Raw genomic sequence first — 21,331 nt, forward strand, 5'->3', positions numbered from 1 at the left:
GGGCCTGTCAACCGCAAGCTCTTGGGGAGCCAGCTTTGAGTGATGGCATTTGGGGAGGACAAGGAACTGCCGCTGGCAGAATGGGCCCACCCACCTGGTGAGGATCGGGAGGTCGAGGTGTTTAAACATCGCCCCCCCCCCCCCGCCCTGCTTTGTAGGACCCAGAGAAGGTATTTGCAGCCAGTAGCTGCGATGCAAAGAAGGAGGCCATCCTTGCTCGCCCCTGTAGAGGAACTTGGGAACCTTCCTTCCCCCTGGTTGCCTGGTTACAAGCTCATCTGTCACATGTTCCCGGAGAAGGGGGCTTGGCTGGGGAGATGCAGCAGGCGGTGGGGGGTGCCGGGAGATAGTGTCTGCTGTGGGAATCAATGAATGCCTTCGATCATATCACATCCCATTTATATTACACCGGACAGCCCCACTGCCCAGCTGCCCTCTCAGAGGCTCAGACCGCTGGGGCTTTTTTGATGCATGAATGAAGACTGGGAAGTGGGCCAGGACTTGGCTCCTGGGCTTCTTCATCATTTATTAGCTTCTAGTTTTAATTGTTTCTCGACTCCTTTCCAGATATTTATCTAGGAGGAATTGTCAGTCCTTGCTGCGTGGTGCAGACATGCAGGGCGGGTGCCGACTGCAGCATTTTACAGCATCTTGGATGAGTCTGGCAGGAATTGCTTGAGCACCTACTGTGTGCTGTGCAGAGATAGGGTTTCAGGGATGAGTGGGGCAGACTCCTGCCCATAAGAGACCAGTTTTCCTGGGTTTGCAGACAAAGGGGTTTGTGTTACATGTTGAGTGCCTCTGTGGCAGAGGTCCTGAGATGGGGTGACCTGTGTGGCCTCTGGGGTGTTGTGTTTTGGACTGGAATCCAGAGCGGCTAAACCCCGCTCTCAACTGCTCAGCAAGCCTGAGGAGGGCAGGGCATTGCTGAGGGTGTTGAGCAGGGCCAGGGTAGGATGCTGGGAGGGCCTCTGTCCTCCAAGTTCCAGCAACCGTGGGAGACGGAAGTGTGACGAAATGCACCCCAGAGAAAGCCAGGGGATGTTGGGGCGCCATTTAAGGCCCCTTCCCTTCTCCCAGTGAACTGAGCTGTACGCCAGAGTGCATGCTGTTGGTGCCTGTGGCGGGTTTGCTGAGCAGGACTCATAAGTGTAAGCCAGGGAGCCCAGGCTGGTTCACTCAGCACAGAGAGTATCACCTGGATTTTCTTCAGGAGACACAGGCCCTTCCTTCACCTCAGTGGAGCAGTACTGTAGGGCCTGAGACCCAGATCACCACCTTGGAAGCCATTTTGCATTAGGTAGTGTCAGTTACTCCTTCTGTGCCCTCTAGGGAGAATGATCCAAGGCCAGCTAGAGTGGGAAGGGCGGGTCTCTCTCCTGCTAGCAGCTCTTCCCCTGTCAGTGGGTTCTAAACAAGCCACCCTCTTGTGCTCTGGCTCCACTGCACCCCTTGGGAGCCATGGTAAGATGGGATTGGCATGTGAGCATGATGACGTGCCATCCTCACGTCTGGCTGTTAGCCTCTTTTTTCGGCTATTGCCATGGAAGCCAGTATGTCCCTCTGTTAAAGGCTAGCCTTTGGAACATCATCCAGTTCTGGGCCTGGCTGCCTCCTTCCCTTCTCTAAGACTTGCACCCAGAGACCCTTTGAATCTTTTATTATTATTATTATTATTATTATTATTATTATTAATTACTTTCTCTCCGAGGCCTTTTTATAGACAAGGGATTTCACAACTAGGGGCAGACTGAGAGAAGTTAGGTGCCTTGCCCAGGTCACTCAGCTGTGGTGTTGAATTCTTTGCCTGGCGTACAGGTCACGTGGGCTGGGGTTCTAAGTGGCCCAGATGGCAGAACTAGGATGGCGATGTGCTAGCCACACCTCAGGCCTCTTCCCACCAGGCTAGTGCAGGGAAACTAGAGGGTGAAGCCTGCAGCTAACCCGAGGTTGAGTCTCCGCAGAGGGAAGACAGGTCCATGGGCATGCAGGCTTTGCTTCTTTTCCACCATGTTCAGGAGAACCTCCGTGAACCCCAAATGCATCAGTTCTCACAACCCCCTCTATATTTTGGGGACTGTGAGATTGCCGGCTTGCTTTGGGGCCATACTGATGGGCAGAGGCCATCCTGCATTCAGTGCATAAAGTTGCATCGACCTGCATCAGGACCAGTGAAACAGCTGCATCCAGGGCATAAAGAAAGATTTGGAGTGATGGAAGGAGAGGGAAAGGACTTGCCCACTGGCTTCTTGGACAGTTGGTTCAAATCCAGTCGGGCTTGGGAGGCAGAACCCTTCCGGAATTTGAAGCCACGTTATTTAAAAGAAAATAATAACCAGCAATGAGCATGTGATGCCAACAATTAAGGCCTTTTCCCGTGGGCTGGAACAGCGCCTGCTGGCAGTGGGCTCTGAAGACCTATGTGTGCCCCATTGTCCCTTCCACCTTGGACACTTGTTCCAATTGTCCCTGGCTTGGCCACAGTCATTCACTCTACATCTGTGGAAAAGAAGTATTTTTTACAGTGTGTAAGTGGATTGGGGGAGGCTTCCCCTCTGCTGCCGGAATCTGAGTTCCCCGGCGCATTGTGCCAAGCAGTGGTTATTATTTCCCCCAGAATAATGTCCTTTTTTTTTTTTTTCACTTGCTTTTAACATTCTGCCCTTGGCATCTGTTCCATGCATTGTGGACGAACGAAGACTGTGTTCTGACAATGGGTTAAAGCAAGCTCTTATTGAAAAGCATTCTCTACTTAATTACGTTTCCTTCTTCTGGAAGCTATTTTAATTTTTTTTTTTATAATCACATGTTAATTGTGTATTAGCGGGGCCTTTCTGATTAGTTGAAAACATAATGAAACCTTTGTAAACAACACAGAGAGAGAAAGAAAAGGGAATGTGTGAAACAGCCGGTAGTGACGAGCCAGCTCCGAGAGGCCCAAATAGCTACATTTCTTGATGCTGCGGAGGGATGGAGATTGTACCTGTAAGTCCCGCCCCCTTTGATTGGCAGCTCCCAGTTGCTGGGCCAAGTGGGACTAACAGATCAGTGATAGAGGCGTTTGCTCATGAGTAGTTGTGAGAGAACTTGTAGTCCTGTCTTGTTGGTTTGCATTCACTCATTCATTCATTCATTCACTCACTCACTCACCACTTAATCATTCACCCAGTCAATCAGTAATTCACTCACTCTTTACTTATTCACTTAGTCACTCATTCATTTACTTACAATCACTTATTCAGTCATTTACTCCTTGGCAGTCTTACCATTCAGGAGCCGTGTCTGCAGACCGGGTACGACCCCCTCACGTGACTTTCTGGCATCTTCCTTTACATCTTCAACACAGGTGTTAGTCACATTCATGGCTGAGGAGACTAGAGCTCACTCATTCAAATTCAGCTAAGGAGAGGAAGCTCTTGAGAGCCAGGTTTGTCCACCCCACGTGAATGGGGACCCTGGCATCTGTCGGGGTAGCACGATGCTGTAAGGAGCCAGGGAGGGTGGGCGTGTGTGTGTGTGTGTGTGTGTGTGTGTGTGTGTGTGTGTGTGTCAGGATGGAGATGAGAGAAAGTGTGTATGCCTGTGGCCAGAAAGTTCACTGGTGTTGTTTTGTTTTCCCGCTTTTGATGGGAGACTGTTTCTGGACAGAAGGCCTGAGCCTAAGTTTCTGTTGCGGTGAGCTGGCCCCAGAGCCCTGCTCTGTTCCCCATTTAAAGGGCTGGGCTCACGGGCGTTTTGCAGTTCCCAGGCTGTTATTAGGGAAGCGTGGCTGGGGCGCTTCAAATGAAAGTGCTACTGTGTGTGCGAGCCAGGTTCACCGTGCGCGCTCCAAGGAAACGCTGCCAAGACAGTCTTATGAACAGGCGCCAAGCAAAACACGCACGCTCCGTCCAGAGGAGCCAGCTCACTTCTGCAAATAGAGGAAAAATTGACTTTCTGATTTGGAGTGTTTTTACAACTAAGAAGAATCACTTCAGTGATTGTTCTAAAAATAGCCCAGAAGCAGCATACTCTCGAAGGCCCCAGGATGGTGAGCGTCCCTTAATTGTGCTTTTTATGTAATCTCTCTAGATCATTTTTTTTTAAATCACTTATGCTTGCGTGGTCATCCCCCCCTCCCCACCTCCCCGTATATAACACAGAAATTCGAGAGTGGTCTACGCAGCAGAAACTGTATTTTTATCTCTTCGACTTCAGGAAGTGTATTTGGGTTTTCGTCTCATGCAGCAGCCGCTGCAGCTGAGCTGCCAAATCTAGGGCAGCCTCTGCCGCCCTGCCCCAGTGGTCTCTGAGCTCTGGAGGGAGGCGTGCCTCACACACAGGCCTGCTTGTGGCAGGCCGGGCAGGGGTGCTGACGGTGGGACAGGATCTTGGCCTGCTTGTACTTTTCAAGCTGTCATCACCTTTCCAAGGCGTGGAGGCTCGGAGGCCACCATCAGCTCTGAGATTCATCACCAAGAGGGAGATGAAGTGGTCTTCTTCACTCTATCTCCCATCGCTGTCCCTCCTAACCTCTCTGTCTCTCTACCCCTTATCCCTGCTTTCACTCTTCTTCTGTAGTCTGTTCTGCTAGGTGTGTGGCCTAGTATCCCAACTTGAAGAGGCTGGCCCAGGGCTGCTCACCCTCTGGGCTGCACACTTGGACCTGGATCACTCTACATGTGTGGGAGGAAGGCCCCGCGCATCATCATGGCCTCCCCGACCTTTGCCCAAGAGATGGCGGGAGCTCCTCCTCCATTTCTTCTTGACGTGACAATCGAAATGTGTCCAGACAAAGGCCCCTAGAAGGATGAGCCTGAAAGCTAATGGTCTAGCCTGTTTCCCAAGAAAGAGAAAATGGCCCAGGAATGTGAAGATCTGTTTGTTCTGTAGCAAAATAGCAACAGGAGGAAATCTTGGAAATCGAGATTGACTTTCTCTTGTCAGATTTTACCTCCAAAGTTATATTTTAACATGTAACATGACTGACGCCTGGTTTAAGGGTGACTTCGATGTGCCCCATGTGGGTAGCAGGGGTCCCTGGTGGCAAGCTGGCTAGCACAGGCATCACCTGACGAACTTGTGTGGTAGGTAGGCCGGACATCTGCAATCAAGCTGGGTTTCTCTGCAGTCTCCCTCATTCTGAGCCCCTAAGCTGATCCTGGGAGAATTGTGGGGATTTTTTTGGGGGGGGGGGAGGTTGGGGAGGAGGACTCTTTAACTCAGGCCACCCTAGAACTTACTGCGCAGCCCAGGCTGGCCTTCACCTCACAGTAGCCCCCTTGCCTCCCAGCTGCTGGGATTACAGGGATGAGCCACCATGCCTGGCTCCGACACTCATATTGCTGAGTAGACTCTTTTTAGGAATTTGCCAGCGACTCTGGAATGTTCTCTGTGACTTGCTTGGTTTTGCCATCTCTCCTTTCTTTCCTGCCTTCTTCCCCACTCTCCTTTTCCTTCCCTGTTTCCCTTCTTCCTTGGAGATATGCCACCCCACCCCCATTCTTAGGAGTCGGACTCAGTCTGCGCCCAGGCAAAGCCTGTTCTAATGACCCATGCTGTAACCATTTCCAAGAATCATGTTCTGTGTCTTTAAATTGACTCATCACTGTGAAGCCGGATAGGGCCAGGTGTCAGGCGTCACCGCCTTCCTTCCACAGTGGACTCATCTTCAAGAATTGGGTGTAGGGGGGAGGTCAGTGGGTTTTGTGCCCAGCTTCTTTGGAACACCACAAGGCTGCACAAGAGTGATTTCCTGGGCCCAGCCAACACTCTGGTTTCCACTGGCTGCTCTCAGCCAGCTGGCCAGCCAGCCAGCCCGAGGCTCTGCAGACATGCGGAATCCACAGGATCCCACCTCCCCCGGGGGCTGAGCTTCATGGTTTCCGGTTCTCTGATACAGCGTCCAGGTCCAGGGATCTTCTGGCCTCAGACCCTACAGTTCTGGACTGTGGTTCCCCTGCCTTAGCCCTTCCGAATTCCTCCTTTGTCACTGGGCCAGCCTTCCTGGCTGCCTGTGCACAGTTCCTCCTGTCCTAGATGGTGGGCAGGATGCTGGGAAGACCAGTTGGCAAAGCTGGTGTGGGTCACAGGCCATGGCAGTTCATAGATGCTACCCAGCCTCCATGCTGGGGCTGTTAGTGTTTGGAGGAGAATATGCTTGTAAGCATAGCTGTAGTCACTGTTTGACCTTAGTTTCTTTCCTTGCCTGAGTGTGTGCGGGTGTGTGTGTGTGTCTGTGTGGGTGTTATCACCCCACGTGCCTAGTTATTTTTTTATGTGAGCGTGTGCTTAACTTCTGTCTTCCATGGTGGTGATGTTGGCGTACATCCGGGTCTTCTGATTTTCTAATTGCTCATCTGGGCAGCCGGAAACTCCAGTGCTGTAGGGCTGGCTGGTGAGGATGACCACAGCCCGGCTGCCGGCAGAGGGCTGAAGGAAGCTTGGCACGGTGGCAGAGGGAAAGCTGTGCAGAAGAGCCGCAGGTTTTTCATATGGAAATGTGAAATAATGGGGTGATTAAATAGAGCTGTATATTAAAGTACATCTGACATCAGAATTACCATAATGTGCTGTAGCCTTAGGCTGAGTACTTTATTTGCCATCTGCGTCGGCCCAAAATCCCCCGGGGAAGCGCTAAAATATTCTGAATAAACTCGGCTCCAGTTCTTATTGAGAGTAAAATACCATTTGTGGCACGTCGTATTGATTCGTCTTAATTGTGGTGCAAAAAAAGAGCAGTCACTGGCTGATGACTTTTGTGCTCGGTGACAAGCTGGCTGGAGTTATGCTTACATGGTAGTTGGTTAACCTAGGTAGGCTGGCGGCCGGGACCAGGTGGGCACCTGGGCTGCAGCAAAGAGCCACAACGCCGTCCCTGTCCCCGCCCCAGGCTGTGGGCACAGCTGGGGCTCTCTGCCAACTGCTCCTGGGGGAAGGGAATGGAGGGGGGGAGGCAGAGGAAATTCATGCTGTCCTCCTCTGCAGCCCCCTGCCCCCCCCCCCCGGCCTGTCATCTCCTCAGCCACACGGCAGCACTGACACCAGCTCCGTGGACAGGAGCTGCCGTTTGCCTGGCTTCCATCTGGGGTTAGAGAGACATGCCGCATACCGAAGGAAGCAGAACTGAAGGTGGGGGCGGTGGGCATCTACCGCAGCAAACCCAAGTGTAGCTGGTCCCTGCTTAGTGGCTGTGGAATGCCGTGTGTACCTCAGCCCTTGGGAGCGGAGCGGGGGTGGGAGCGGGGGTGGCCGTGCTCGCAAAATGCATTAAAGATAAAAGAGTCGTCAGGGGGTAAGCACTCTGTGATCCGCACGGTGCTCCCCCCATTCATAAGGTCCAGTTTTTACCCTATAATTGCCTATCATTATACACAATTTAAATATTCAAACAGTCTCCACAAACCCTGGGCTAGCATGTTTTTATTACAAATTCAGAACAAGGGAATAACCTTTAACTTCAGAGACAAATGAGACAAATTTACAAGTGCGTATCTGCTGTTTTCTTGCGCTTTATCAATCCCCGTGGACCGGAACACTTTCGCTATAACACCACTCAGAACAATATACATATATTACGACTTGTTTGTAGTGTGTCGGTAATGAGTCCCCTCTGCATTAGCTAACCTATATAACTCGGCGTAGAGGCTCTCCATAACGTCAATTATCTCCTCAGAGCTAAACGTACACTCCATTAAAAGCAGATTTACTGCCCCGGCCATACTTCTTGAGGTAGAAAGTGGAGATTTTTGTGGATTTAAGGAAAGGAAGGAAGGATGCAGTTTCTTTCCTGTGAAGGAAGTCATGGCACCGGAGACAGCCCTGTGTCACCTAGAAGGGAAGGGAGCTGACGGGGTGAGGCTCGGTTGCCATGTGAACGTGCAGGGTACCTAGATGGGTGCCCACACACCTTCGGAGGCCCCTGCCTTTCCTACTCGTTTCCTAAAACCACTGCATTCTAGCCATTAGGCGATAAGGATGTTTTGCTTGTTTCCGACACATTCTCTCTGTGCAATTCCTGCTCCTGAGCTCTGGAAAAACCTACGCTGGGCTGGGGCGGGCGTGGAGTGACATGGCCACTCAGATGAATTTGTCCATCAGCACCTCAGATCTCTCAGGAGGAGCCTGGGGAGATAGCACAGTGGTGAAGCTCTTGCTGGCAAAGCCTGAGGACCTGCCTTTGATCCTTAGAACCTATGGAAAAAAAAAAAAAAAAAAAAGCCAAACATGGTGGCATGAGCCTGTGATCTCAGGGCTGGCGAGGCCGAGACAGGCAGTTCCCCGCAACTCTCTAGTCAGCCAGTCCAGCCTTTTAGTAAACTCTAGGCCAGAGAGAGACCCTGTCTTAAAACAAAACAAATCCAAGATGAATGGTCCCCCAGAAATAGCATCCTAGGTTGTCCTCCAGCCTGCAACACACACAGACCAGCTCTCCCCTACACACTTGCAGCTGCTTAATCAAGAACACAGGAGCACACATCCGCACACATACAGAGAAACCCACTGGAGAAGTGTGGGTGTGGTTCCGAGAGGCCTACAACGTGCAAATTTCAAGGGATCTGACTACACGGAAGAATGGGGTTATTTCTCCGTGAACTTGAAGATTTCGTGGGAGGGCCGGGCCCTGCGGGTGACCGTCCATAGTTGTTGTGTGGAGCTGTCGTCTGTAAGATCACCGGTGCCTTTTGCATGTCCTCCCCACTCTTCATGTCTCTGACAAACTGGTTTTCACAGCCTCTTGGTCAGCGATTTCTTTGTTTTGGAGCTGGGTGGCTGTTGCTCCGACCCTGCACACCTGGTCTGACCACAAAATTGAACGGTTGAAATAAAGACTGTTTTGGGACATGTGGGGTGCGTGGTGCCTGCAGCCGAGACCACCCCTGGTCCTGAAGGTGTGGATTCACGGTTCTCAGCTACCAAATGAGAGGTTTGCTGTGATAACCGTCCTGCTGAGAGGCTGAGAGCCACCTCCTACGTTAGACGTCTTCACAGATTGGTTTGAAGTTTCGTTTTTATTGTAGTTTCGACATTTGGGAAGGTGGAGGAGGGGGGCAGTTGGAAACTGTGTAAGGGTTTTACCTGCATTCTTTGCTGTAGTGAGATTCAGCTGGACAGAAAAAGTTCTTGTCTTGAATAGGCCTTGAGTATGGACTTGGAAAAACATTATTTTTCTTTTGCTTTATATCTCGCTAAGTTACTTTTTCTCCCCACACATTTTCTGTCCCTCCTCAGATAGGCTCTAAACACTTCCTAGAATTCTGCCTTCTGTGTTTTTATCTTTGCATCGAGGGTCCCATCCCCACTTTTGTGACTTGTTTTCCTTTGCTAGCTTGTCTTTTCTATCCCTTCTAAAGTCAGCATTAGGGTGTTCGCAGAGGGCCTTCCCCAGGGTCATCCTCCTTTAATGGCCGGTGGCCTGAACCCTTGCTAGAAATCAAATAATCACCAGCGCCTTGTTGGACTGTAGGCTCCGAGAAAGCAATCCTTCATCTCCGTGTCCTGATGCTCAGTGGTCCTGGCTCACGGTGCTTTACCTGTCTGTGGAGTATAGGGAGAAGGAGGTGAGAACACGAGGATAAAGGGCACTGGGGAATTGCTGGCCACCTTTCATAAAGGTACAGTTTCTGGATTTCCAGACACGGTGTGACCTTGGAGACGAAACTCCTGGGAACATTCAGCATTTAGTTTAGTTAGGGAGGCTGAGTGTGTGGGTGGAGCCAGCCCCCTATCCAAGGCATGGAACTCTATCTGTTCCATGGCTGTGGCATCACCCACTTCCCTCTCACTCTGGGACAGGCCTAGCTGTGTCCTCTGTCATGACTGCCTGTCCTGCACTTAGGTGTGCTCGAAGTCTCTCTTGCAGGACTGTCGGTCCTCTCCGCTGACCTCTACACCTCTGGTTCTTTTGTGTCTGGCTTGAATATCACCTCCAGCTCCAGCTCCAAACTTTCTGCTTGTTCCCTTGGTATTTCTGAAGTCCACCCGTAGCTTTGGGCCTAATGTTTAACTGGCCACCATGCCCCATACCCCAACCTGTGGCCTCCTAGAGGGGAGGGAACCAAGACTCACTGACATTTCCAGTAAGGCTTAGCTTTTGGGGGACTGTGTGGCGGTTGGTTTGCCGCTGTGGTGAAGGTGATAAGTACAGAGCTTTTTCTCCCAGGGTGAGTTAACACCTGGTCCATGAGGCCATATGGTCATCTGTGTTGCATTGATCCCACACAGGGAGGGGAGAGAATAAGATTTTCTCAACGTCACACCTTCCTTCCTCCTTCACAGGAGCAAGTCGAATGACTGTGTTTTGCCTGGTCCAGGCCACCCTCAGGGCCAGTGACAGTAGAGTTGGCACTTCTTTAGTGGCAGGGGTAGCTAGCTGTGAGTAAGGACACAGGTTGAATCCAGGTCGGACAAATCTGAGTATGAGTCCCAGCTTTTCCGGTTAACGAGCTGTGGGAATTGTGGGGCCCTGTGACAAGATTTTGATTTCCTTTTCCTAAGGAGTTTGAACCAAAACTCTTCTTCACATGGTTCAGAGGTAGCAAGGCCAAGGTCAAAGAATGGTGATCCAGCATGGCACCCAACGTGCCATGATCCAGCATGCCAACGTGTGGCAGTTCGGGTGGGGAGCAGAACACAGGTATTCCGTGACACGTGGCGGCGACGCTCTCTGTGGCACCGTCCTTGGGAAAACACATGGGTGGACATGGTGACACACATAGGCAGGGTGTGCATCTGCTGTCTCCCGTCACCTGCTGCATTCCCAGGAAGCACAGGATGGGGGACCCCATCTTGGGCCGTTTACCTGGAGCCTCCCTAATGTCCAGCAACCTGACACTGTCAGGTCTGACAAGGGACTGTCACAGGCTATAGCAAACGACGGCAGGACCGCAGGGCACAGACATCAAAGCACGCCTATGAGCCTCACCACCAAGGGGACTGGGGCTTCAGCACTCGGCAAGATAAGCTTTGGACCCAGCCATAAGATGGAGTATGGGGACAGTCCAAGGCCAGTCGTGCACCTACACTGCCTTTGTTTTCTTCTGTACGTGGCCACGGTGTGCAGTTCTGGGGGTGTAAGACACAAGTCGGTATGATGCAAGTTCTAATCTCCAGTGCAGCCATGCCCTTGAATCCTCAGTCAGCACCCTAAATTTTTTCTCAGCATCACTCATACAACCCAGGTGTGTGGGGTGGGGCATAGGGCTGCATATGTGTTAGAGGCCAGAGGACAGCCTCAAATGGTATCCACTTGTCAAAAGTTTCTTGACGAGCCTAGAAACGGCCAAGCAGACTGGTTTCACTGGCAAAAGGGCTTCTGGGATCTCAGCAATGAGATTACTAATGGGTGTCATCGGGCCTGGACCTTTTTTTTGTAACATGAGTTCTGGAAATTGAACTCTGACCTTTTGAGGCAAGCACTGAACTGTCTGGGCTATCTCCCCAGTTCCGTCGCGCACGCTTTTCACTAACTTCTCCATTTCCTCTTGACTGTGAGCTGTGTGTATCTAGCTGCCAGAGAAGTATCAAGCACACGCGGGGTATCCAGCCAGTGAGCTAAAGGTTCATGCCATGCTTGTTCTCAGCCGACATGAAGAACTTACAGGTTCGCCCAGCCCCATCTGTTCCGGTTCCCACTGCTTGAGCTCTGGTGTGCTGGGGACCCACGGACAGCAAAAGAGGCCCAAGCTCCTTGTATTTGCTCAAGGCTCTCTGGTGCACAGACCCCAAAGAGGACTGCAAGGTTTGCAGGGGGAGCAGATGGGTAGATGGGTATGTCTGTTAGACTGAGGCCAGCTGAGCACATCATCAAGTGTTGACCCTCATGCATAGCACCCCCACGGCCACTGTCACAGCCCTGTGTGGCTCGCTTGCGGATCTGCTCTGTTCGCATGAGCTAATCGGCATGAATTCACTTACCACAATTCTAGCCCAAAGCAACACATCTTGCCTTTTTTTGTTGTTGTTCACACGTAAGCTGAGGCGGAAGGCACAACACCAAGGCACACACACCCACCTCCATCCCAAGCCCCCGAGCCTCAGACACTTCTCTCTTGGGTGACTTTCATCTTAACAGTATGTCCCACAGACACTGCCACTTGCCAGCTGTCGGACAGCAGGCAGATCCCCTCATCTCTTCCGATCCTTAGTGTCCTCATCTGTAAAGTGATCATGACGGCAGGCTGCATTTCCGGAGCTGTGTGGGTGTTGCATGAAGCCCCTGGAGTACTTGGCCCATGCCTGCTCGAAGTATAGATTTCTTCTTGTCTGCTAGTACCTCTGTCATTCCACAGTTCTGCCTTCTGCCTCCCAGGGCTGAGGTCTGATGGGATGAATTGGGAACCAGCAGGTTGCTTATGGATTCGTAGATGACTAGCTGACATTTTTCTCTCTGACATCATGAAAGACATTTTTGGGGGTGGGGTGCTGAGAGATTTGGGGGGGTGGACCCAGGGCTTCATTCGTGTTAGGCAAGTGCTCTACCAATGGAACATTAGAATACACCCCCAGCCCAGGAAGCAGTTTTTATTTTATTTTAAAATCTATTTATTTATTTTATTTTCTGTGTATCGGTGTTTTGCCTGCCTGTATGTCTGTGCAAATGCAAGGAGGCATCAGATCTCCTGGAACTGGAGTTACAGACAGTTGTGAGCTGCCATGTGGGTGCTGGGAATTGAACCAGAGTCCTATGAAAGAGCAATCAGTGCTTTGAGCCATCTCTCCAGTCCCGTGGTGGGGGGAGCAGGTTTTAAATGAACGTGAGATCTATTTGTCACCTGAATAATGGTTGTAGTTATTGCCCTCATGGAACTGTGGAGATAGAACTCTTAGCAGTTGTAGGTTTGTGTGTGTGTGTGTGTGTGTGTGTGTGTGTGTGTGTGTGTGAAGTGTTGAGAGAGAACCAGCCTTCTGTGAGACACCCAGAGGTACCAATTCCTGTCAAGGTTCAACCACCTCAGTGTCGTGTGGTCCCAACCCTGGGTCCTCCAAGCAGCGTACGCCACTCAGTATGCTCTCAGGCTCTGTAAAATGACTCCCTTGCTCCACCCCTAGGGTGAAGGTCTGTGGTAGACCTAACGGGAGACTGTCCAAGGCCAGTCGGTGCCCTTCCACGAGAGGGCACTGTCATTGTGAAACTGAAGGGTGACAGACCCCATGGTTGCCAGGTGTTGTCCGGGGAGGCCACTGGGGTCCTGTACAGGGCTAGGGAAGAGGGTGAGGGCGCGGCCCTGCCACTTCCTGGCTGTGTGACTTCAATTTTCTAAATTGCATGTCCTCATGATCTAGCGATGATCATGGTCCTCGCCTGGCTTCCCTCAGAGGCTGTGGTGAACAAGGATGACATGAGCTGAGGCAGCGAAATCGCTAAGCGAGCTGTGCAGTGCTTTGTGGTTTCCCGAGGAGCCCAGGAGGCCCAGACCAGTTCCCCTGCTTGGACAGAAGTGACCTTCAACGTTTGCTGTGTTTGAGGCAAGCTACATTACGATTCATCCAGGCCTTAAACCAAAGGGCTTCTAGCCATGTGCGAGGATGGGTAACAAAACCCACAATACCTGTTTCTACTGCCACATCTGTACAGCAATGAGCAGCTTACAGAGGCAGGACCTCCCAGGTCTATTTTTTTCTGTTTTGGTGACTAGGAATCAAGGCTCAGAAAGGTGACTGATATCACTTGTTTGACTGCGCCTTCTAGTGAACCAGGCACGAGGGTTTGGTGATGCCCTGATGTGTGTGTGGCTCTTGTCAGAAGACATCTGGGGTAGGCTTCTGCATTTGAAAATGCTGAGAACATTGGTAGCTGCTCCAACAAAGAGAGCTCAGTGTGTGCTCCAAAGATCTATGAAAATAAGGACAGAGGAAGCAAGAGATGACAGGACGGGGGCCTGGATTCTGAGCTGCCCAGTGTGATTTAGTGAGACAAATGCAGCTGACATTTCTAGGTCTGTAGGCCAGGACTGAGGCTTCTGAAGTAATCTGGATCCAGCAGTTGGGATCTTTAGCAGCAGCAGCTAAAGATAACAGCAGCAGTAACAACAGTGTGAGGCCAGTGGATCCTGTCCCAGCCATTAGCAAAACAGCCACCTCCTACTGCAGGACATCCACCGGACCACCTGTGTGCAGGTAGCTGTGAGTTTGAGGAGGAGGAGGTGGCAGTGAGGAAAAGTTTGGGATGAGCTGAGGCCAGCCCTGAGTCAGAAACAACCCGCTGTCTGAGGCTCTTCTGCCACGTCTAAAAGCGACCATCTGTGTCTGTGCTGTGTCTATAAAATCCTCATTCAGTTCTTGAATAGAAAGATGTTCCAAGCAGCTCGTCAAAGACTCTCTGACATTGTTCGGTTCTTAAAAGTGAGCACCCCCGTGCTCAGGGCTATTTGCATGCAAGAGACAGCCATGAGGTCATCATGGAAATGATCATTTTATTTTAAAAAAGAAGGGGGTGGCTGGGGAGAGAGTTATCTAAGAAGGGCTTCAAGCGTCGGAGATGTTTTTCCCCCTGTCATGTACTGGGATGGCCGCTGCCTGTAGTGAGTGAATCCTGGAGTTCTGTAGAAGGACATTTAGGTGCTCTGGTAAAGCTAGCTCTCACTCTGGGGTGACAAGTGGCCCTGAAATCTGACTTGACGGGTAATCAGCCCTAGTTCTCCTCACAGTTAACTACGGAGGTGGCATCTTAAGAAACATCTGAGTTCTAGAACATGCAGCCATGGGCTTCCTTGTCACTGCTTTTTAAAATTGTTATTATTAATGTAATCAGTTATTTTGGCTACCTAGTTGCCTAGCCTACTTTGGACTTCTGTATTTGTTGGGTAGCCACATTGCTTGCTCGATAGCCATAGAACAGTTTAGAAAAATATGTGGCCACCAGATAAAGAGACAGGAAGTGCTTCAGAGCTACTCAAGGAAATGGAGATCCTGAGACAAGATGGGCCTCTACTTAAAGAAAACCAAGATGTCAGCAGCCATGTACCATAAATCCATTACTTAGAGTGGCTGGGCCCTGGAGAAGGGTACAGGAACATCCATTAATTTGATATGTGACCTCCTAGGACATGCTACTTCATTTTTGTTAGCAGCTGAAGTAGCTCTAGCTTTCTCACGCGCATATACACACACACATACACACTGTGTACATGAACGTGCCTGAAGAGGACTTGTATTAACCTTATGACACATGTGTACACACACACACACACACACACACACACACACACACACAATGAGGAAAAGTCTAGATCTGCCTTCCAGCCAGCTCTTCAGTTGCTGTCGGGGGCAAAGCACCCTGTCCCCCAGGCACGTTAGCTAATAAGCTGAGGAGAGGGACGGGGAGGGGGGGTTGTGTCAAGGCTTTGGAGAGGCACAGCTTCTCTGTTAGCCTCAGGCTCTGATCATGGGCATCGCGGCTACCCAGGCCTTGTGAAACCAGGCTAAGACAGAAGATCCCGTTTAGGGGTCCTGTGCTGAGTACAGACCCGTCCAGACAGGCTGAGACACCTAAAGCGAGCAACAGCCTCTGTTCTCCCGGACTGCTCGGTTGATTGGTTGGTTTTTGTTTTTGTTTTGTTTTGCTGGAGGGTCTGGTGTGGAAGACTGTACCGAGGGCCTCACATTTGCCTGGTAGGCCCTCTATGCCTGAGCTGTGCCCTCAGCTCTCCTGTGGCAGTTTAAAAGATGGAGTGAGGCCTGGAGAGATGGCCTTCTGTAAAGACATGCCATGCAGGTTTGAGTACCAGAGGTCAATCCCTAGAATACACATAAACAAACCCCAAGGAGCGATGTCATTTCCTTATACTGTCAGTGCTGGGGAGGTGGGAGGGGGGAGACCATCTCCAGGGTACACCGGCCAGTCGGTCTAGCCTGTCTGTGAGGCCCACATCCCAGTGACAGACCCTGTCTCAACCCTGTCTCAAGATAAGATGATGCTTAATAAGGAATGACACCTGAGGCTGTCCGCTAGCGTACACACACACACACACACACACACACACACACACACACACTCACACACACAGGCACTCCTGCATACATGAACACACATGTACAGTGGAACGAGGTTGAACTTTCATAGTCCTTTTATTTCTGTCTTTCTCTCTGCTTTACTGCCTTCCTCACCGAACCCCCAGATGCAATCTCAGGGGACGGTGGGATAACTTCTGGCTTGCAAAAGCATGTGTCGGATTCCAGTTGCTGCTTGTCCTGGGCTTGCTGGTGCAGTGGTCCAAGGGAATCTCAACGCTGCGCCACGACATAGTACTTTTCTGTGGGTCCTAACTTAGAGAGGTTCGCACTGGAAACTGAGGCTGAGGTGGCCTTCAGAACACATGTACACTGCGAGAGGCGCAGCCTCCTAGGAAGTGTAACTAACTGGTGGGAAGTGACGATGCCGTCTGCCCAGGATCATAGAAGTCCCAGGTTAGGCGGGTGGCACGGCAAAGATGGTGGCTTGTCAGGTCTAGTCCCACAGCCTCGTCTGCTGTGGGGTACGGTAACAGCGTTTATGTTCGGCTTTGCCAGGGAGTTTGAAGCTACTGACTTAGTGTCAGCATTAATATCTTTTTGATACAGGCGAGTTTAAACAGGGGAGAGGGGCTGTTCAAGACTGAGGTTGTCAAACCCTGCGCCAGGTCTGGAATAAGAGGCCTGTTCTTCTGAGATGCTGCATGTAATGATGGCAGACAGGCCTGTCTTGCTCCTCTAAAGCATTAGGAAGGTTCTGGCAGGCAGAGTGTGGCCTCACGTCGAGGTCAATGGCTCCAGACAAGAGGTTCAGCCTCCATCTTGCAACTGCTCTGATGACTGACAAATATGTGGTGTTTTGGCTCAGGGCCACTAATGTCCACTGCCATTTGTTACTCATGTCACCCAAGCCAGTTGTAGCAAATCAACACACGTGGCTGTTCATCCTGACTGCTGTCACGTTCGGAGACTGCCTTTCATTCCTTTGTCTTCTGGCAGAAGCCCTCAAACTACCCTTTCAGGCTAGAGTCCCCCCCTTCCCCCGTCCTGCTTGAGAGTTGTGGAGCTGATTTCCACACTCTGTGTGTGTGTGTGTGTGTGTGTGTGTGTGTGTGTGTTTGGCTGTAGGTGAGGGCGGCTGTCCAGAGTAGCAGGCTTTTGCACTGTGTTAGTCTTGCTTCATCTTTTTGGGGTTTCTATTGGACAGGATTTTCGGCACAGATACTGGACCGTGAAAGAGGAATTTCCTGTGGCTAAAATCTCCCATGTAGGCAAAGTATCATAGCGCAGGCTGGATGTCTGTTTCTGGCATTGCTGGGAACCGAACTTGCGTCCTCATACATGCTAGGCAGACATTACACCACATAGCTCATTCCACGTTCCACCTCATAGCTCTGTTAAATTCTTTTTTTTTTAAGTTTGCCGAGCAATGGAGTCGGTAGTTCCAATATGGTGGAGTGACTTTTTTTTTTTTTTTTTTAAATCCCAGAGGAGACATTTGATGAGGTGTCTGCTTTTCTGTCTGCCCCACTGGAAGGTGGGAATATTGGCATCTGCTATGCTGAGGCCCCACACCCCCTTCTCACCCCAGCAATGAATTACAAGGGTGGGGTGTAACACAGGTCAACAGTGACTGAGTTATACCCTGGTCTAGATGGCGTGGGGTGAGGTTTGGGGTTTATACCCTGGTTTTCTCTTACATAATGTAGCCATTGTCGCTCTCCCTTCTGGTCCCCAAAATGATGAAATAGGGACAGTTTTAGGGAAGCAACGCTGGGCCTATTAAATGCAAGCTACTCCAGGGGGACCTGAGGCCTGCTAGTAGATCTTGGTGTCTTCTGCCATTTGGGTGGATTCTGTGAGGCCTGTTCACTCTTCAGCTGTGAAAGCGACTCCCTGGAGTCCTGGAGCCTCCCCATAGATCCTGTTGTCCCCTGCCATCCGGGTGGTTTGGGTGAGGCCTGTCTGTCCCCTTGACTGCCCAAGTGACTCCAAGGATTCCCTGCGCCTCTTACGGATTTTGTTGTCCGGGTGGAGGCCGTGAGGCCTGCCCACCTCTGCGGCCGCCCTAGCTTCCCCGAAATCGCTCACGCTCCCCCTTTCTTCTTCGTGTTTCCCCAGGTAAAGATGAGCCTTCCAGCTACATTTGCACAACATGCAAGCAGCCCTTCAACAGCGCCTGGTTCCTGCTGCAGCACGCGCAGAACACGCACGGCTTCCGCATCTACCTGGAGCCCGGGCCAGCCAGCACCTCGCTCACGCCCAGGCTCACCATCCCGCCGCCGCTCGGGCCGGAGGCCGTGGCACAGTCCCCACTCATGAATTTCCTGGGGGACAGCAATCCATTCAACCTGCTGCGTATGACGGGCCCCATCCTGCGGGACCACCCAGGCTTCGGCGAGGGCCGCCTGCCGGGCACGCCACCGCTCTTCAGCCCACCTCCACGCCATCACCTGGACCCACACCGCCTCAGTGCAGAGGAGATGGGGCTGGTGGCCCAGCACCCCAGTGCCTTCGACCGAGTCATGCGCCTAAACCCCATGGCCATAGACTCTCCCGCCATGGACTTCTCACGGCGGCTGCGAGAACTGGCGGGCAACAGCTCCACGCCGCCGCCCGTGTCCCCAGGCCGTGGCAACCCTATGCACCGGCTGCTGAACCCTTTCCAGCCCAGCCCCAAGTCCCCATTCCTCAGCACGCCACCGCTGCCACCCATGCCCGCGGGCACGCCGCCGCCTCAGCCGCCTGCCAAGAGCAAGTCCTGTGAGTTCTGTGGCAAAACCTTCAAATTCCAGAGCAATCTCATCGTGCACCGGCGCAGCCACACGGGCGAGAAGCCCTACAAGTGCCAGCTGTGCGACCACGCGTGCTCGCAGGCGAGCAAGCTCAAGCGCCACATGAAGACGCACATGCACAAGGCGGGCTCGCTGGCCGGCCGCTCCGACGACGGGCTGTCGGCTGCCAGCTCCCCCGAGCCGGGGACCAGCGAGCTGCCTGGCGACCTCAAAGCGGCCGACGGCGACTTCCGCCACCACGAGAGCGACCCATCGCTGGGCCCGGAGCCCGAGGACGACGAGGACGAGGAGGAGGAGGAGGAGGAGCTGCTGCTGGAGAACGAGAGCCGGCCTGAGTCGAGCTTCAGCATGGACTCGGAGCTGGGCCGAGGCCGTGAGAACGGGGGCGGTGTGCCACCGGGCGTGGCGGGCGCCGGGGCCACAGCCGCGGCGCTGGCGGACGAGAAGGCACTGGCTCTGGGCAAGGTGATGGAGGATGCGGGGCTGGGCGCGCTGCCGCAGTACGGGGAGAAGCGAGGCGCCTTCCTCAAGCGTGCGGGCGACGCCGGGGACGCGGGAGCCGGCGGCTGCGGGGACGCGGGTGCCCCGGGCGCGGTGAACGGGCGCGGCGGGGCCTTCGCCCCGGGCGCAGAGCCCTTCCCCGCCCTCTTCCCACGGAAGCCCGCGCCGCTGCCCAGCCCGGGGCTCGGCGGGCCCGCGCTGCACGCGGCCAAGCGCATCAAGGTGGAGAAGGACCTGGAGCTGCCCCCCGCCGCCCTCATCCCCTCCGAGAACGTGTACTCGCAGTGGCTCGTGGGCTACGCGGCGTCGCGCCACTTCATGAAGGACCCTTTCCTGGGCTTCACGGACGCGCGCCAGTCCCCTTTCGCCACGTCGTCGGAGCACTCGTCGGAGAACGGCAGCCTGCGCTTCTCCACGCCGCCCGGGGACCTGCTGGACGGAGGGCTGTCGGGGCGCAGCGGCACGGCCAGCGGGGGCAGCACGCCCCACCTGGGGGGCCCGGGGCCCGGGCGGCCCAGCTCCAAGGAGGGCCGCCGCAGCGACACGTGCGAGTACTGCGGCAAGGTCTTCAAGAACTGCAGCAACCTGACGGTGCACCGCAGGAGCCACACCGGAGAGCGGCCTTACAAGTGCGAGCTGTGCAACTACGCGTGCGCGCAGAGCAGCAAGCTCACCCGCCACATGAAGACGCACGGGCAGATCGGCAAGGAGGTGTACCGCTGCGACATCTGCCAGATGCCCTTCAGCGTCTACAGCACCCTGGAGAAACACATGAAAAAGTGGCACGGGGAACATTTGCTGACTAATGACGTCAAAATCGAGCAGGCCGAGAGGAGCTAAGTGCGTGCGTGCGTGCGTGCGTGGGGGGGGGATACTGTGTGCGACTGTACAGCGTGACCATCGCCAACCATCGCCAATGGGACCTGGTGACCGGACTGGCCTCTCTGTCTCCGGGGCCCAGGGAGGCGGCAGTCCAACCTAACCTGTGTCTGCGAAGTCCTATGGAAACCTGAGGGTTGATTAAGGCAGTAAAAAATTAAAAAAAAGAAAAAAAGAAAAAAAGAAAAAAAAATTGTGGAGCCTTTTAACTGTGCAATAATTTCTGTATTTATTGGGTTTTGTAATTTTTTGGCATGTACGTACAGGTACTTATTATTATTATTATTATTTCTGTTTAAATTCCTTTAAAAGATTTTGTTGGGTATCCATCCCTTCGTTTTTAATAACCCGGTAGTCTGAGCAATGGCTCGCAAGTGATGTAGAGGGAAGCTAGCTTTTAAATTATAATTTTTGTGTGTGGGGGGGGTGCTGCTTTTTTGAAATTTAAGCTAAGCATGTGTAATTTCTTGTCAAGAAGCCAACACTTACATGACTTTTAAAGTTGTTTGCCTTTTCATCATTTACTTTTGTCCTGAAATAAAAAAAAAGTGGCATGTGGGGTTCTTTATTTGGGGGTGGGGTGGGGAGTGGCTTTCAAAAGCATTTTTTTTTTTCTTCCGGGAGGTGGATGTACAGCGGATTACAATCTTTAAAGTTGTAGCACTTTGTTTTAGCACCGGATCGGAGAGGTAGTACTGATGTCCTCCTTGGCCGCAGAGACCTTCTCTGTGTGGAATTCAGCTTTCATACTATGGAAGGAAAATTTGGAGGGGGGTGTGGCAGGCGAGCCTCTCCCCGACTCGGGAGAAACTTTTCCAGGGTGACTCCAGGAACAGGCCCGAGAGTCCTGCGATCCAGCGTTACTGGGAGATGCTGTCCTTTTCTGGGGAGCTTGGTGTATCCTGGGAAACCGCCTCTGCCCTTTGCTGTAGATTTGGCTGCATGAAATGGCTGAGGGTATCTACTGGGTAGACAGCAGTGGCCTGCAGTGGCAGGAAGGAAGAGACTCAAAATGTTCTTGCAGGCTTCTCCTGGCATGATGGCTTCTCTCTTTTCAGCCCCCAGCCTACAGATAAGTCCCAGGTAGCCACTGCTACGGTGGTGATTGCCCGTGTCCGGAGTAGACAACCGGCCCTGTTGGTGGGACTAGGGAAGTTAGTGCTAACAGCGCCGCAGGGCAGGGAATCTTGTCTGTTCTCTCTTCCAGGAGGAGTGGGGAAGAGTTC

The 21,331-nt window shown here is 52.5% G+C and overlaps 1 protein-coding gene across 4 annotated transcripts in view; it reads left to right on the top strand.

Annotated features, from left to right (window-relative positions):
• Positions 1 to 20,670, top strand: part of Bcl11b (BCL11 transcription factor B) — an 87,401-nt gene extending 66,731 nt beyond the window's left edge. For all 4 annotated transcript variants that reach the window (XM_055593165.1, XM_055593167.1, XM_055593166.1 and 1 more), the window contains one exon: positions 18,052 to 20,670. In XM_055593165.1, the coding sequence (XP_055449140.1) occupies positions 18,052 to 20,066 (2,015 nt within the window). In that variant the 3' untranslated portion in view covers positions 20,067 to 20,670. The remainder of the gene's footprint in view (positions 1 to 18,051) is intronic.
• Positions 20,671 to 21,331: the final 661 nt, after the last annotated feature.

This window comes from Psammomys obesus, unplaced genomic scaffold (assembly GCF_907164565.1).
Source record: "Psammomys obesus unplaced genomic scaffold, mPsaObe1.curated_primary_1811, whole genome shotgun sequence".
NCBI classification, from domain to species: domain Eukaryota; kingdom Metazoa; phylum Chordata; class Mammalia; order Rodentia; family Muridae; genus Psammomys; species Psammomys obesus.